The sequence below is a fragment of the Propithecus coquereli genome, unplaced genomic scaffold (genome assembly GCF_000956105.1).
Source record: "Propithecus coquereli isolate 6110/MARCELLA unplaced genomic scaffold, Pcoq_1.0 Scaffold62, whole genome shotgun sequence".
Classification (NCBI taxonomy): domain Eukaryota; kingdom Metazoa; phylum Chordata; class Mammalia; order Primates; family Indriidae; genus Propithecus; species Propithecus coquereli.
Window position 1 is genome coordinate 2,356,622 of NW_012152174.1, and position 17,587 is coordinate 2,374,208.

General features: G+C 34.2%; 1 protein-coding gene across 1 annotated transcript in view; it reads left to right on the plus strand.

Moving 5' to 3' along the window:
• The first annotated feature begins 291 nt into the window (after nt 1-291).
• Nucleotides 292-17,587, plus strand: part of YTHDC2 (YTH domain containing 2) — a 107,228-nt gene continuing 89,932 nt past the window's right edge. Inside the window, 5 exon segments of the mRNA XM_012659509.1 lie at nt 292-511; nt 1,783-1,873; nt 8,997-9,193; nt 10,589-10,788; nt 16,704-16,870. Of these exon segments, the coding sequence (XP_012514963.1) occupies nt 292-511; nt 1,783-1,873; nt 8,997-9,193; nt 10,589-10,788; nt 16,704-16,870 (875 nt within the window).

A 17,587-nucleotide genomic window follows, 5' to 3' on the forward strand; every position in this document is an offset into this window, starting at 1 on the left:
GCCTCTAACCAGCTTCAGAGGCCGCTTCTGTCAGCGGCCAACGTGCCGAGGTCACGTGCGCCGGCGGCCCTGGTGACGTCATCACGCCCGCGCTCTCCGCCTCGCCGGGGCTTTTAGTGGCGCCGGTGCGTCTCTAGCTTGGCGGTGACTGGGGCTTTTTGGTGACCCCCGCCCAGCGTAGGCCGCCCGCGGAGCCGTCGGCAGTGGCCTCCGAGACCCACGATCCCTGTTATTCGCTGTCAGTCGGCAGGTCTGGCCGCTCCCGCGCGGGGAGAACATCTTCTCAGGGCCATGTCCAGGCCGAGCAGCGTCTCCCCGCGGCCGCCAGCTCCTGCCGGTGGCGGCGGCGGCGGCGGCGGCGGCGGGAGCGGAGGCGGAGGGGGCGGCCCGGCGCCGTGTGGCCCTGGGGGCGGCGGCCGGGCCAAGGGGCTGAAGGACATTCGTATTGATGAGGAGGTGAAGATCGCAGTTAATATCGCCCTGGAGCGCTTCCGATACGGGGACCAGAGAGGTGAGGTTCCTAACAGGGACCCTGCCGGCCGTCCCCACCCGGGTCTCCGACCCACGCCCACCAAACCCGCACTCACCGAGTGAAGGGTCCGCCTCAGAAGAGGGAGGGAGGGAAGACCTGGGGGGCCCTCCCGGGGGCCTCAGAGGTGGGAGCCGGGCCTGGGGCGCGGTCGTTGACCCTTCCATGGGTTGTGAAGAACCGCAAGCTGTTCTGCGGATCGGCGGTGTTCCGGGGCGCTTGCCTGGCGTCTGAAGGCGAAAAGGTCCCGTTGCTCTCAAGCGGGAAATTTTTCTTTTCGCAGGTCCTTCAGCAGCCTTGGGCAGCTAAGCCCAATACCTCATTTTTTTTAGGTATCAGTGAGCGCCTATCCTTAAAAAGAATTTTTCTTTTTTTTTTTAAGTCGGGGTGTAGTCTTAATTGAGGCACGTTTAAACTACAGAAATAGAAGAGCAGAAGGATATCAAACAGATAAGTAAATGCTCTGGCATTGTGTGGTGCTTTGTTTCAATCCTAGGAGTGTCACACCAAGCACTTACATAAATTAAATTTGTCTTGGCATATGAAGCGTCTTCCACACCTCTTAAGCTTAGAAAGCTTATCTTGGGTCACCTAATGCAAAACCAGCAGGTGACCTGTGGAGATCCGTACGGTATATTGAGTGCTCATTCCAGCCTGCTGGCTGAATATGGGACGTGCTACTCCGGAAGCTTACAGTCCAAAACGGGGAATGACTTGAATACAGTGATTCTGAACTTATATTAAACGAAGGTAGATCCTTAGCAGTGTAATAACAACTGCTACAAAATAACAAATCCAGTCTGAAATAGTGAAATATGAATTTTACACAGGTTTGAAAGCAAAAACAGTGGCGTTTCATGTTGAGCATACCTTGTCACTGGAGCAAATAAACATTTTGTTAATTGAGGACTAATATGTTCAGTCATTATACAACTCAAGATTTCAACATAAATAAGAGGTAGTTGTCTTTAGTGAACATCAGAGTCCTTTATAACGTTTAGGTTTAATACCTAGATGTCTTTTTATTAATATCAGAATTCTGGTAGATATCCAGTAGTTACTGAATTAATAAAATATATTTTATTAACTTTTACATAAAAGATATGAAGTATAAAACATAAGTTATTCACTATTCACATAAAGTATAATACATTTTTTTACATACATGTTTTTTCACATTTTATGTGTTTATTACTTGAAGGGAAATTGTTTATCTACAAATGGTACTACTGTGTTTTTTTTTTTCCATGTAGAAATGGAATTTCCTTCTTCTTTGACCAGTACTGAAAGAGCCTTTATTCATCGATTGAGTCAGTCTCTTGGTTTGGTCTCTAAAAGTAAAGGGTAAGCTGATAGCTTTTCTTACTTCAAAAAAGATTGTTTACCAAAAAAGGAAAATTTTCTGACTACATTTAAATAGCTATTACTGTTTTAGCTTCACGTTCTTAATTATATTGTATGTAGGTAAACTGATTCAGGTCTATACCAGATTCAACTCTTTCTTCTTCCTTCTGTCCTTCCACCTCACCCCTGCAAAAAGCTCTCCTCTACCCAGCTTAGGTTCATTGGCTGGGACCTTGCAAATTAAACTGATGAAAGACAGATTAACAAGAGAAAAACAAACAAGTTTATTAAAATGTGCATCCACATACACAGGGGTGACCTTAGTGCTGAGTGACTCAAATTTGGATCTTAATAAACAACAACAAGCTTCTTAATAAACAATAAATTTGTAAAAAAGTGACAAGAGAAAGAAAAAGCTTTCTTTGAGCTTCTAGGTGCTGCAGATTGTGGGAAGGTAAATATATGGGGAAACTAATGGAAGATATGGGTTGTTTAGCAAAGTTGGTTATGTAGTTTCCTCTGGTGCTTTCTCTCTGTTCATAAAAATCTAGATTGGTCTCCATGGTTAAGAATAGTCCTGCCCTTCCTGGTAAAGAGGGGGAGGACAGAGAGTTTTTCTTGTGTCTGCTTTTTCTCAGTTGCCTTCAGCTCAAAATAATCCTTACGCCAGGATGACATAGTTTGGGGTGGCATACTCTGAACTCCTTACCTGTAGAAGGTAAATTTTACAATGTAAGAAAAAATAGTTTAGATTTTTTAAAGTTTAAATGATTGAGAAAAATATTTTCATTTTTGTTGAAAACTGAATCTCTTTATGAAGAATGGATGTACAAAAGATAATAAGTACAATTATTTACAGTACGTATCTCTTTTACTGTTACTATCTTGTAATGGTAAGCTTTAGAACATATGTCCATTATTTTCTTTCCTACCAAGTCAAGAATCTAATAATTAGAAATGATAAAGTGGAACAGGGAGAAACAGTATTTTTTTTTTGGAGGGTTGCTGATCTATAAATGGGGAAAGGTGATTGAGTCATCTAAATGGGAAAACTCTAAAATTCTGTGGAGCTATTTCATTTTGTGAATAAGAATGGTGGAATCAATGTAAAGTAAGGTTCCTCAATATTCTTCCTATTTAAATTTTGTGCTGGATAATTCTTTATTCTATTTTGTGTATTGTAGGATATTTAACAGCATCTGACAATAAATATATGCCACTAACACTCCCAACCCCAGTTGTGACAGCCAAAAATGCCTCTAGACATGGCCAGATGTTCCCTGGCGAAAAAATTACCCCGGTTGAGAACCACTGATATAGAGGGAAAAAAAGATAAAATTTCAGCTTACCTGCTTTTAGGTTAAGAAGAGGGAAAACAAAACTTTATTAAGTAAAAATATTAATAAATACATAAGAGTGTCCTAAGATGAAAGTAGTGGATGTGGAAATATCTTGCACATGAATGCCCATTACAGTGATGTATTATTCACTGAGACAGGGAATTTAGCTTAATGTACATTTTGAATACCACTAAAGCCAGTCTGGAACAGTGGTTAGATTCCTGAGCATACCTGTATTATAGTCCACTACGTAAGTAAAATGCTGAACTTGAATATAAAAATATAATGCGGAGCCACAATACTTTATCCAGAAACAGCTGGGCCACATACATGAGATTGAGATTTTCAGAGTTTAGAAAGGTATAAGGGCGTATTTGCAATATGTTATGTAATACCCCTAATAAGTTATGGGCATCACTTTTGGTCACATTAATATTTTTGCTGGAAAGTGTATGACTGCTCACATGAAGATAAAGACGATTAATAAGCTCATGTCAGTTTAATTAGATTTTGCTGATAAATAAGGTTACTGCAGACTTATGAAAAAAATTCCAGTTTTCACTGCTGTTTGGGGTTAAGAGTTGCAGACAAGAGGTTTTGGGCCTGCACTGGAAAACACCTTTTATAAATGTACAGTTCTGTAGCTACATCATTTCTGTGATTAAATGGGTCTTGAATTCCAAACAGCTGACTTAAAATGATTATTAGAAATTACTCTTAGAAAAGCAGTCCATTAGAATAGACTACTTTATTTCTGTTCAGTAACATAGTCATTTAAGGGATGATCCAGAATGGAGAACTACCTGGGGAAGGAGAGATCAAGAAAGAAGTTACCAGGACAAAAAAGGGTGATGAGGAAACATTAAAGAGCCAGAGAGAAAGAGAGAGAGAGAGAGAGAGAGAGAGAGAGAGAGGAAAAAGGAGAGATACTAAGGGAAACCAGGTGATCCTGCCTACTTATCTAGTCCTTAATACCTATAACCTTCATGCTCCCAAACCCTCCTCTTATGAAATATCCTAGCTTCTTCCCTCCCCTTTGCATCTTTGAGCAAACTTTGTACAATGTTTATTTAGTGGTCCTTGTGATTCTCAAATGATTTTCCTTCTTTTCATATAAAGAACTAGATCTTTTTGAATGTACTTCTCAAAGCCTTTCTTTTCATTTATATGAGAATTTGTACTGACTGTCATGGGCTTTTCTGTTTACTCTTTGGCAAAGATTGTTTTCTTTTTTAAATCTCCTAGCATTAACTTCATTGATTTAGCAATCTCTGTGTGTGTGTGTGTGTGCCTGGTATAATGGTTCCTTAGTACATACTTGAGAGGCCACCTGGTGTGGAGTAAAGAACAGAAAGTCTGGATTCTACTCTTAGTCTCTCATTGTCTCATTCTCCAGCTTTGATCAAGTCTCTCCACTTTGAAGGCCTGTTTTCTTAAATGTAAAGTAGAAAGGGGCTAATCTCTTTGTTTTAGTTAAGATTCTATAGTTTATTTTGGGCTTCATGTAAGGTTTTTAAAAATAGATTCCAAACTTTCTAGATGATAATTTATAATCTTTTTCTGATTAATTTTTCCTTTTTGATACTGTTTATTTCAAAATGAAACCATTTGTGATGGATTTTATTTTTCATCTTCTCCTGAAGAGTTGAATTTACTTTGGTTTTGGTTCTTTTTTTTTTTTTTTTTTTATAATTATTCATCTTTTAGTGAAACATTCTTCTTGGCATAACACCCCCATTTTGTGATCTTTAGTATATCCTAAAGTTGTCTTTGAAATTCTAGTCAGATTTCACATAACAAAAATTTCACCTCATAATTCGTTTACTTTTTTTTCTCAACTGAGGTCACTCTGTTTGGGTCCTAAGAGTACACTTTTCTGAGTCTTTGGCTTGTTCATGACCAAAACAAAATCTCTTTTCTATTTTTCTTAGTCCAAGTTAGACAAAATGCAATTTACAGAATGAACTTTGTTAAACATTTGTGGAATGAGAAAGTACAATGTATATGAAAGTAGATTTTTCCAAGTACAGATTTCTTGTTCTGTGACTGCTAAAGTCACTGCTTAATAGATACTGAAGTACGCCACTCACCCTGACGAGAAGGCTCCAACCTACCAGGAAGCTCCCCTTTTCTGATTTGGGTTACTGCCTCACTTACCTCCTGCTTTGGGAAGTTACATACTGCATTTTCCTTCTCTTTCCCCAGCTAAAACAGGAAAAATGGCTTTAAGGTAATGAACTCTCTTAGTGAATTTTTGGACATCTGTTGAAAAATAAACACTGCTGTGTCCAATAATAACAGGAGCTAACTTTTTTTGTTTTTAGTGGCTAAAACAACAAAAGTTTATTATCTTACAGTTCTAGAGGTCAGAAGTCCAACATAGGTCCCATGGGCTAATAAAATCAAGCTGTCAGCAGGGCTGCATTCCTTCTAGAAGAAGAAGCTAACATTTATTAAGTGCTGTTGTGCAACAGGCATTGTGCTAGGAACTTTAAATAGATTATCATTTAATCCTAGCAACAGTTTTATAACGTAGATTCTGTTATTAATATTTGGTACCCGTATAACAGATGAGACAACTAAAGCCTAGTTAAGTAAATTTTCCCGAGATCACACAGCTAGCAAGTGGCAGACCCAGGATTTGAATACAGTTGTTTAGCTAATTAATTTCTGATCTTCACAGTGAGTTCATAGCAATGTACTAGGTGCTGTAAGGAGTTAGAACAGAAATATTAGATAGGTCTCATCTCCAAGTTGCTTATGGTTAATTAAGACCAGAAAAAGAACAGATTTACCATAGACAATAGTAATCATGACATGAAAGCAACTATGTTCTATTTAGTGACAACATAAATTAGTTTTTAGGTAATCATAAAATGCAAATTAGTATGATGCAAACTTTAATAAATTTGTAATTCTGTATTATAGTATTGGGGGAGAAAATGGTTCAGAGCTAGATCTTTTCATCTGTCTGCCTAACGAAAATATAAATTAAAGGGATATGGAATTAAGTATTTGGTAGGCATCAAATGAATGCCTATTTTTTTTTTTTTTTGAGACATTAGCTCTTTGGTAGCTTTGAGTTTTTTAAGTAGTCAGACTTGGGGAGTAGGGAATATTGAGGCATTATGTCTGAGCTAAATGTTCCGTAACATGCTTTTTAAATTGATAAATTGATTAATATTGGAATTGCATCAAATTTGATTATTTATATCATTTTTCTTTAAAAGGAAAAAGTCATGGAAATGCCAAAATTTATTATAGCATGCATTGGTTACTTTTACCCTTTGAAAGTTAGAGGTTATGATGTTCCTACCTGTAATTTTATTACATTTACTTTTATACTTAAAAGTTGCATTTGGGTTTGTGTTTATTATTTTTAAAAAATTCTTGTGAATTTTACTTAACTAGCGTCTTTTCCATATGTGCAGCTAGTTTGTAATTTTGCTTTGTAAAGGAGATTCATCTGTTTTCCATCACAGCATAGTTTTTAATTACCTTGGAATGAAAGCATGATAAGGAGATCTCAGTGTGTTAGTTTAAATGGTAGGACGTATCTCTTCTGAATGTTTCATTCCTCACAACATGAGATAAATAGTTTACTAAAAATGTCGTTTATTCTTTTATGATAGCATTGTCACTGTGGTGCCGAATGTGGTAGGAATGAGCAGGAATAGCCAAAGTAGACTCTTTTACTGAAACATAAACGCTATTAAGTTGTTATCTTTCTGCCCTACCATCTGTGTTCAAATTGAATTCAGTAAATTTTAAATGGTAACGGCTAAATACTCAAACCTGCTTATTGTGAGTATATTTTTATACATAAACGCTATATTAGGCAACCTCTGTTAGGAAGGTTTCGATCTGACCCATTATTTTAGTTATGAGCTTAGTTGAGGAAAGAGAATATGTTTTACTAAACTCTGTAATCCCAGTTTCTACCATAGTGCCTGGCGTACAGTAGGTGCTCAATTTACATATGATGAATGATTGAATGAATGAATAAATAAAAGAAAAAGGTGAAATATAGCAAAATCTTTCCAAGATGATTTTTAAGAAAATTAAAGCATTTTGGAGCTCTTAGAAATACTGAAGTCTTTTAAATTAACCAGTATACAGTGTTAGAGAAGTAAAATGATTTAGTTTTGATCATATAACTAGTTGAAAGGTTATTACTAGCTGAACACTAGCCCTCTGACTTTTGCTCTAATGCTCATTTCAGCATACTTTCTGCTTTCTGTAGTTAAAATTTTATGAAGTGAGTGTTACAGAAGGAGAATGAATGATTGAGTCTATAATGACTGTCCTGAAGTTTCAGAAGGGTCCATGGGAAAAGAACGACCACAGAGAACATTTGTAGAATCTAATAATTTTGATTTATCATGGAAATAACTAAAATTTCTGAATCAGGTTAAATTTTAACTATTTCATCTTTATAGCATCATTTTAAGCATCACTAAGCACTTGTTAAGGAGTAGATGATAGCATAGAAAGCTTATAATTCATTAAAGCATTTAATGAGGAGTTTCCAGAAATTAAAAATCTTGATAAATTGAAAGCCTGCCTTAGAAGACTTAAATGCTAAAACTGTAGGTTAATCCCAGTTTAGTATCATTCTTATAGTGAAGATTTTGTTGACAAAATTTATATCTAATGAAAATTATAAAATTATACATGTAATTTTTTGTATTTGTGGTTATGTTGCTCATTTCTATAATATGATAGTGATATTAAATGGTAAAACATTTTATAGAATATTTTGGTAACTTCTTTAAATTTAAGAAAGAATTTTTTTCTGACTATAATTACAATAACAGTTTTCATTTATTTAGAGTCTACTCTGTGATAGATACTGTATTATCTTACTTATATCAATGATCCTTTGAGGTAGGTATTGTTATTATCTTAGGCTCACAGCCATTAAATAATTTGTGTATGGTCCCACAGCTAGTAAGTGGTAGAGGCGGGATTCAGATGCAGGTCTCTGAGCTTTAACCACTACTACATTGCTGGATTATAAGTGTTTGTTACTAAATTATTCAAAACACATTTGGGACTTCCTGTTCATATAACATTATACCTGGTACTCTTGGACTTACAAAGATTATAAAAGACATGCTCAGTCCCGGACCAGTTGAAGATACAAATATACCTACAGCAAATAACTAGGACAGTTATAAATCATCATTACCTTATAATTGAAGGGTAGAACCAGAAGCTCTGAAAAATTCCTTTGATTTAAAAAAAATGCATCTGAAAATAGTTACCAGAAATCTGATCTATGCTTTTTTGGTCCAGCCACTAAACTTGGCTCTTTTAACAGGTTTTCTTGGGAGTGTGACATTACCAACATACTGTGGAAACATTCAATGGGGACATATCAGTCTGAACAGTGAACCATAACTTTTTCATTGTCATTTTTAGGTTCTATTGTTCACATTATTTTTTCCCCTCTGTATGCTTCCCAGCATGTGTTAGCTGGTGATGTTTCATCTACCATGAATTCTGCTAAAGACAAACTTTAACACTTATGGGTAAGTAAGCCTTTTTTGCTGATTAAATTAAGATTTGCAGCTCTTTTGAGATTTTAATTGAGAATAGTCTTCTGGCCACTTTAGCCCAAACCTCTCTTTACTGAATTTTTTGGGACTTTCAGCATCTTATCCCAAAGCATTTTGATTTTTTTCAGTGTTTTACTTGAGACGTATTTTCTAAGTAGACATACGTCATGTGTGAACAGGTTGACTATATATAGTAAATAAATGATTTTTATTAATATTCAGAAAGGGAGCAAATAGATACCTAACTGTGAAGAAGAAAGATGGATCAGAAACAGCTCATGCAATGATGACCTGTAATTTGACTCATAATACAAAACATGCTGTTAGGAGCCTAATTCAAAGATTTCCTGTGACCAATAAAGAGCATACTGAACTTCTGCCTAAGACAGAAAGAGGAAATGTGTTTGCAGTTGAAGCTGGTATGTATTTTCTGGGAGCTTCCCTGTCTACCCTATTATTTGATGATTGTTCTTTTTCCATTTTAGATTTATTTTTAAAAACTAAGATGAAATAAGATTTCTCAATTTAACAGTTTGTTAGAAATAATTAAGAGTTGTGAAAATTTTGGAACAAAACACAGTGTTCGGGCATGTCATGGAGTTGAACCAAGTCTTTTTTTTAAGTGTTATAATAATAGCTACCATTTATTGAGCACTTACTGTGTGCTAGGCAGTATACTAAACCCTCATAGGGCCTCATAGCAACCTTTGCAAGGTAAGAATTTCCTCTATTTCACAGGTGAAGAAACTGAGGCTGAGAGGAGTTAAATAATTTGTTCAAGGCCACTCATCCAGCCAGTAAACTGCAGAGCTGGGATTTGACTCCAAGTTCTGGACTTTCCTATATTACGCTGCCATGGCACACTAATGAATGAGATTTTGAATTGGGGTTTTAGCTTCTGGTAAGAGACAGGATAGAGTCTTCAGTGTATTAAATTGCTCAAAGGTAGATAAATAATATATTTAGATTAAACAATGAAGTGGTAATTTTACTATATGGGAAAATTGTGTCCCTAGTGAGAAAACTATTTTATTGCCTGTGGTGATGGACTTTGCATAATTATAATTGTCTATTGGACTAGGTTGGCAGAATATAGAAAATATGTGATCCTTTCAAAGAACTTAAACTTTATATGACCAGAACAAATACTTTGCAATAAGAAAAAAAAAAAAAATCAGAGAACTTAAAATTTAAATATAGGCACACAAAAATATTTTGAGTTATGAAGATCATGCCTCTTCTTTATTTCTGCCTGTTTAGTTAAATATGGATGTTGGCTAAAATACTCAATTAGGAAATTTGTTAAGCATTAGGACTTTATTGACACATATTGTTTTATTTGATCACTTAATCTTACATGTATAACTTAAACACATATGGGTTATTTTCTTTTTTTAATGTGTTTCTGTATTGTATGTATTATAACAGATCTTAGAAGTGTAATGCATGTTATTTCCTACTATAAACTTTGAATTTTCTGTGACATTACTGATAGAAACTTATAGCAAGCCTGAAAATCATTTTGTTTATCAGAATTGTTTGTTTTTAATAGCTGTTGAATTATTAATTTTTATTCATTTTTAAACATTATGCACGAGAAATACCTCTGAGAGGTTTGCTTTCTAATTGGTACTGAAATATGTAACGTATTCCATAAGAATGGTAAGTGTAGGAATACAACAGTTGAGATAATTGCCTGCTAACTTTATATAGACTGAGTGTTGAAAGACATGACATTAGAAATTACTTATCTTTATTTTTAACACTTTTTCAATGTTGATCATACATTTTTTGTTCTTTACTCATTTTCAAAGAAAACCGGGAAATGAGCAAGACAAGTGGGCGACTCAACAATGGCATACCTCAGATTCCAGTGAAAAGAGGAGAATCTGAATTTGATTCTTTTAGGCAGTCTTTACCAGTGTTTGAGAAACAAGAAGAAATTGTTAAAATAATAAAGGAAAATAAAGTAGTTTTGATTGTAGGAGAAACTGGTTCTGGAAAGACCACACAGGTTTGTTTCTTTTTTGTTGTTTATAGAAGAAAAAAAAATTTTATCCCATATTGTAGTTTTATATTGAATTTATACTACATGTGTTAAAAACATAAAAAGAAACAAGAAACTTATGTTTATTTTAATAATGGTTATTTAAAAATAATTTACTACTGGGAGTACATTTTGAGAATTTGCAGAAAGGAAATGTTTTAAATTATTTATTTTTAAACTAGTGCATTTGGCCTTTTTTTAAACAGAGGAGGATCATGGATGGTATCATGGATGGAACATGGGCTTTGGCCTTGGGTTCAAATTCCAGTTTCCTCACTTGTTGGAGGTTAAGTTTTAGGACAGTTTTGTAACCTCTGTGGGCTGTCATCCTCATTTATAAAATGGGGCCGATAATTACTATCTTTCAAGGTGAGATTTAGAGATAAACTCTATACATGCCTAGCATAGGGTTTTGCACATAGGAGCAAAGTAAAGCAATAACAACAATTATTAATATACAGTTGACTGTGGAATGAAATTAGTACGATATGATATAATGTGGATATTTAGAATCAAAGTACCTCGTTATCATGAAGTTTTACTCATAGGGCAACAAATTGGAAGTAGTACGTGTGACACAATGTGACCATTTCTTGTTTATGTTCTCTAACTTGCCGCATTTCAGCATCAGTACTAAATTTACTTTGCTTTTGATAGAGGTTCAGATTAAATAGTCAATGTATTTATACATTTTCTTCTTTTATGGACACAATTTGCTTTTGACAATTGCTTAAGATTTCCTATGGTTACATTGGTTGGTTTAATAAACTTAGTCAATAGGCAATGCAAGGTGGTGAGAGAGATTAACAAACACTTTCTAAGTTACTTACTAGTAGGACTTAAACATTTTTATAGAAATGTAACTCTTTATGCTTAAAACTTGAACCTGTAAAACTAAATAATTAAAAGTTTTTATCTGAAGATAATATGTAATATTTTTCTTCAGCATGAGTCCTTTTATGATTAAGTGAAATTCACTTCTGAAAAGCTGGAGTTCAGATGTCTTAGATTGTTATAATTGTTTTAGTATGAGTAAATTTTGTCATTAGGTGTTAATTACAGAAATTTAAATTATATTGAATAGAGATTATGGAAGTTTCAATAAAATATAATAAATATGTTTTTATTTAAATTATTTGAATGTCTTTGCTAATGATATTTGTATATTGGAATTATGGATGCCTATTTTCACAATTATGTGTATCATTTTACTAAATATGAAAGAATACTTGAGAATTTAATTAGTAGTTAAATATTTTAAACTCTGTTTTTCAAGAAAATACTATTAATCTAGTGGGTATCTTGTTTAAGGAGTTAAAGTAAAATACTAATATTTCTGTTCTGTGAAATATAAAATAAAACAGTTAAAGTAGTATCATTAGCCAGTTTCATCTTGCCTTTAATGGTATTATAAAGTTAAGTGCTTTTTCAATTTTTTTTCTTATTCACGTTCATTATGTAAAACTTGAACATTATGGAAAATATTACATAGAAAGTGAAAGATTTTTAATTCTCCTGCTACTCTTTCCCCCTGCATTATTGTCAGAAACTTGGAATATATATTTGTGGAATTTATATTTGTGGGGGTTGTGTGTTTTGTTTTTGTTCTCTTTACAGCATTTTTATATTTATTTTTAAAAACAAATGTGGATAATAGCATACATACATTTTGCATTTGCTTTTTTCACTTGCCAGATATTGGATATTTTTCATGTCAGTGCCTAGATACCTCATTCTTTAAGCAACTGCATAGTATTCCTGAACATTTTTGTAATGATATGAAAAACAGTGATGAAAATTGGGTTTATTGCATGCTGAATTTTTATAAGGGTTGTCTCATTTCAGCTTCTCAATAACCCCAAGACATGTAGGTTTTATTATCTGTTTTTACAAATGAGAAATAAACACTAAAATTCAAGGATGTTAATCTACCCTCGTTAATATAGTGAGGAAGTGGCAGAGCAGGAATCTTACTCTTACATTGTACTTACTTTCTTATGTATCCTAATATTTCTTTGTTTGTGGAGTGTTTCAGTAAGATAAATTCCTAAAAGTGGAAATGCCGGATCAAGGATATGGCGGTTAAAATTTTAATAGATCAACTAGATGTTGTGTAATAACTCTAAAAAGAGTTATTTTATTTCAGTAAAATAGTATTGAAAGTTCCTGTTTCTCTAAATAGTGGGCAAGAATAGACATAATTTTTTTCACCTTTTTCAAGCTGATAAACAAAAATGTTTTAATTTGCCTTTCCTTAATTCTTAGTTAAGTATCTTTTTATTTACTTATCTATTTGTTTATCTTCTGTGAGTTCCTTATTCTATTTTTCTTTTGACTTAATCATTTTGAATTTCTTTTTTAGAACACTTTATATATTATGGATACATGCCTATTGACTATTAAACATCTTAAAAATAATTTCTCCTAATTTTCTTTTTTTTTTTTTTTTTGAGACAGAGTCTCACTCTGTTGCCCTGGCTAGAGTGAGTGCCGTGGCGTCAGCCTAGCTCACAGCAACCTCACACTCCTGGGCTCAAGCGATCCTTCTGCCTCAGCCTCCCGAGTAGCTGGGACTACAGGCATGCGCCACCATGCCCGGCTAATTTTTTCTATATATATTTTTAGTTGTCCGATTAATTTCTTTCTATTTTTTAGTAGAGAAGGGGTCTCGCTCTTGCTCAGGCTGGTCTCGAACTCCTGAGCTCAAACAATCCGCCCGCCTCGGCCTCCCAGAGTGCTAGGATTACAGGGGTGAGCCACCGCGCCCGGCCTAATTTCTCCTAATTTTCTATTTACTTTTTAAGTTTGCTTGTGATATCTTGTTTAGTAATTTTAAATTTTTGTTTAGTCAAACTTATCAATCTTTTTATGGCTTTGGGCCATGCTGAGAAAGGCATTTTTCTATCCCAAGATTGAAAAAAAATTTCCTATAAATATTTTATTCTTTTTAAAAACATTTATTTTAATTTTTAAGAGACAGGATCTTGCTGTGTTGCCCAGGCTGGAGTGCAGTGGCTGTTTACAAGGGTGATTGTAGCTCCCTGCAATATTGAACTCCTGGCCTCAAGAGATCCTCCCATCTGAGCCTCGTTAGTAGCTGGAACTACAGGCATGCACCACTGCACTCAACTTTTCCTATACATATTTTCTTCTAATAGTTTTATATTTATAGTTTTAAAAGTCCATGTGGAAGTTATTTTATTGTATCATATCAGGTAGAAATCTTTTCTCTTCATGTTAATATCTAGTTTAACTTTTATTTGTTAATAATATATCCTTTCCCCCCTGATTTAAGATGCCATTTTTCATCAAATGGTAAGTTCCTATAATATGTGGATCTATTTCTGAAATTTTTGTTATGTATCTTTAATTATCTATTCCTGTACCAGGATCTTGTGTTTTGCTTTTTGTAGTTTACAATATGAGCATAATTTTCCTCTTCATTATCTTCTACCTTTTTTAGTAGTTGCCCTAAAGTTTGCAATATATATTTACAACTAAACCAAGTCCACTTTCAAGTAAACTATATGACTTTCAGGTAGTGTGAATACCTTAAATAACAAAATCATCCTAATTCCTCTCTCCTGTCCCTTGAATCATTGTTGTCACTCATTTCAGTTATGTATAAGCAGACATATGTACACACACAGAACAGATATACTTAAACATATGTAATCATATACATTGTTACTATTGTTATTTTAAACAAATTTTTTATTTTAATTTTTTTTTATGTAGAGACAGCCTGTCATTCTTGCTCAGACTGACCTTGAACTCCTGAGCTCAAGCATTCCTCCCGCCTCAGCCTGCCAGAGTGCTATGATTACAGGCGTGAGCCACCGCACCTGGCCTTATTTTAAACAAATTTATCTGTTAGATTAATTAAAAATAAGAAAAATAAAAGTTTTTATTTTACCTTCACTTACTCCTTCTTCAACGCTTTTCTTTATGAAAATTCAAATTTCTGGCCAATGTTATTTTCTTTTTCTCTAAAGAGCTTTTTTTTTTTTTTTTTTAAACATTCTTGCAAGGCATGTCTTCTGGCAACAAATTCCCTCAATTTTTTTTTTTTTTTTTTGGGATAGAGTCTCACTGTGTCGCCCTGGGTAGAATGGTGCAATGGTGTCACCATAGCTCACTGCTACCTTAAACTGCTGGGCTCAAGCGATCGTCCTGCCTCAGCCTCACAAGTAGCTGGGACTACAGGCTCAAGCCATGATGTCCGGCTAATTTTTCTATTTTTAGTAGAGATGGGATCTTGCTCTTGCTCAGGCTGATCTTGAACTCCTGAGCTCAAGCAATCCTCCCACCTCAGCCTCCCAGGCTGCTAGGATTACAGGCATGACCCACTGGTGCTTGGCTGAAATTCCCTCAATTTTCTGAGAAAGCCCTCATTTTTCCTTCATTTTTGAAGGATAATTTTGCAAGGTACAAAATTCTAGGTTGGTGGGGTTTTTTATCTCAGCACTTCTACTCCACTTTATTCTTGCATGCATGGTTTCTGAGAAGTCAGATGGAATTCTTATCTTTTCTCCTGTATAGGTAAGGCATTTTTTTCCTTTGGTGGCTTTCAGGATTTTTTCTTTATCTCTGATTTTCTGTAATTTGCTTATCTTCTCTTTTAAAATATTTCTTGGTAGTTCTTGTGCATTTATGCTTCTGGATGAACTAGTAAAGTTAAAAAACCCAGGGGCTAAGACATATATGAAAAGATGTTCTCTTTTACTCACAGTTAAAGAAATGAAAATCAAAACAATTATATTTTTCAAATATAAGATTGGCAGAAATTAAAAAATTGATAATACTGAGTATTTGTATGGATGTTGGAAAATAGCCTTTCTGCTTTGTTGGTAGGAGTATAAATTGTTTTGGAGGGTGACTTGATCATCTTTTAATCTAAATAAAAAATTTATATACTCTTTGATTCAGCATTATCACTATCACTTTGATTTATAGTACATGTATCTTTGCAAAAGTATGTGGAAATAGATGTTTATTGCAACATTTTTTGTAATAGTAAACAACAATATCAATAACAAGTCTAAAACAACTAGAAATTACGTACATGTGTAGTCATTGTGAAATTACAGCATAGCCATAAGATAGAATATGTAGCTGTTAAAATGGGTTAGGTAGATCTGATATGTTAAGTGAAAACTGAAAATTGCAAACATTAAATACAATAATCACTTTGTGTGAATAAAAAACATACTTATATACATAGATATTCTGAATCGTGTAAACTATTTTTTTTTCATGGAAGATTTCATAAGCAACTTAACCATAGTTACTTTTTGGAGAAGATTAAGGGTAGTGGTCATGGGGAATGGGTAGGTAAAACTTTTACTTTTGGTTTAAAATTTTTCCATCCTGTTTGAATTTTATTTGTAGAAAAATACCTGCAGTCCTGGGATTATAGGCTATTTTTGTTTTCTTTATGCTTTTCTCTATTTAAAAAATCCCATTGGAAATTTTATTTTCATTTCTTTGGCTTTATAGAATAATTTAGGGGAGAATAAGCATTTTTACAATATTGATTATCCCTGTCCAGGAGTATAGCATATTTCTTTATATATTCAAGTCTTCTTTTATGTTTTTCAGCAGCAGTTTCAGCAGTCTTCTTCATGTAAGCCTTAAATGTTTTTGGAAAAATTTGATTTTAGATATTTTAGTTTTAGTTTCTTTTGTGAACAAGATCTTTTTAAATTACATTTTTTAGCTGATTATTGTTACCAGTTACATGAAAATTATTGATTTTACGATTTTGTATTTGGACAGGTTGCAGAACTTTTTTAGTTTTAATGGTTTTTCATTTGATTCACTTGGATTTTTCTGGGTATGTAATCATGTCATCTTATAGTATTTTAACACTTTTGTTTCAGATTCCTCAATTCCTTTTAGATGATTGCTTTAAAAATGGTATCCCCTGCCGTATATTTTGTACTCAACCAAGACGATTAGCAGCTATTGCTGTGGCTGAAAGAGTTGCTGCAGAGAGACGGGAAAGGATTGGTCAAACAATTGGTTATCAGATCCGATTAGAAAGCAGGTAAAGACAATTCTCATAAATCCTATCTTTTATCATGCTTAGAAAAGACCAAATGTTTATATTTCACTAAAAATAGAGGATGTGTTAGTTGAAAAGTTAGATCATCATTTTGCCCCAAGTAAGTCTGTATCAGGATGTTGGTGTTATGCCTAAACTTAGAAAGATTCTGAATAAGTGTTAATAGTTTGAAAGAGTTTGGACCATAGATAAAAATTTTATTTCATGATCAAGTGCTGTCTTTGAGCCTCAGTTTTCTCAGCTATAAAATGAGACTAATGAAAGTACCTAGGACACAGGTTTGATGTGAAGTTTAGAGTGAGCACTCACTAAATGTTAGTGACTGAATTTATTATTAGCAGTAGTACAGGTTGAGCATCCCAAGTCCAAAAATCTGAAATCCAAAATGCTCCAAAATCTGGAACTTTTTGAGTGTTGACATAACCCTCAAAGGAAATGTTTGTTGAAGCATTGTGGATTTCAGATTTTTGGATTTGGGATGGTCAACTGATAATATTACCAAGTCCAAAAAAATCCCAAATCTGAAATGCTTCTGGTCCCAACCATTTTGGATAAGGGATACTCAACCTGTAGTACTAGTAATATCTTCTTGATAAGTAGTACTATTTCTTTGTTCTCAATGGTGATTAAAAAACCTGATTTCATTTGTGATGTATTTTTCCCCAAGTAAAAAGTATTAAAAGTCTCTCTGTTTTTTTT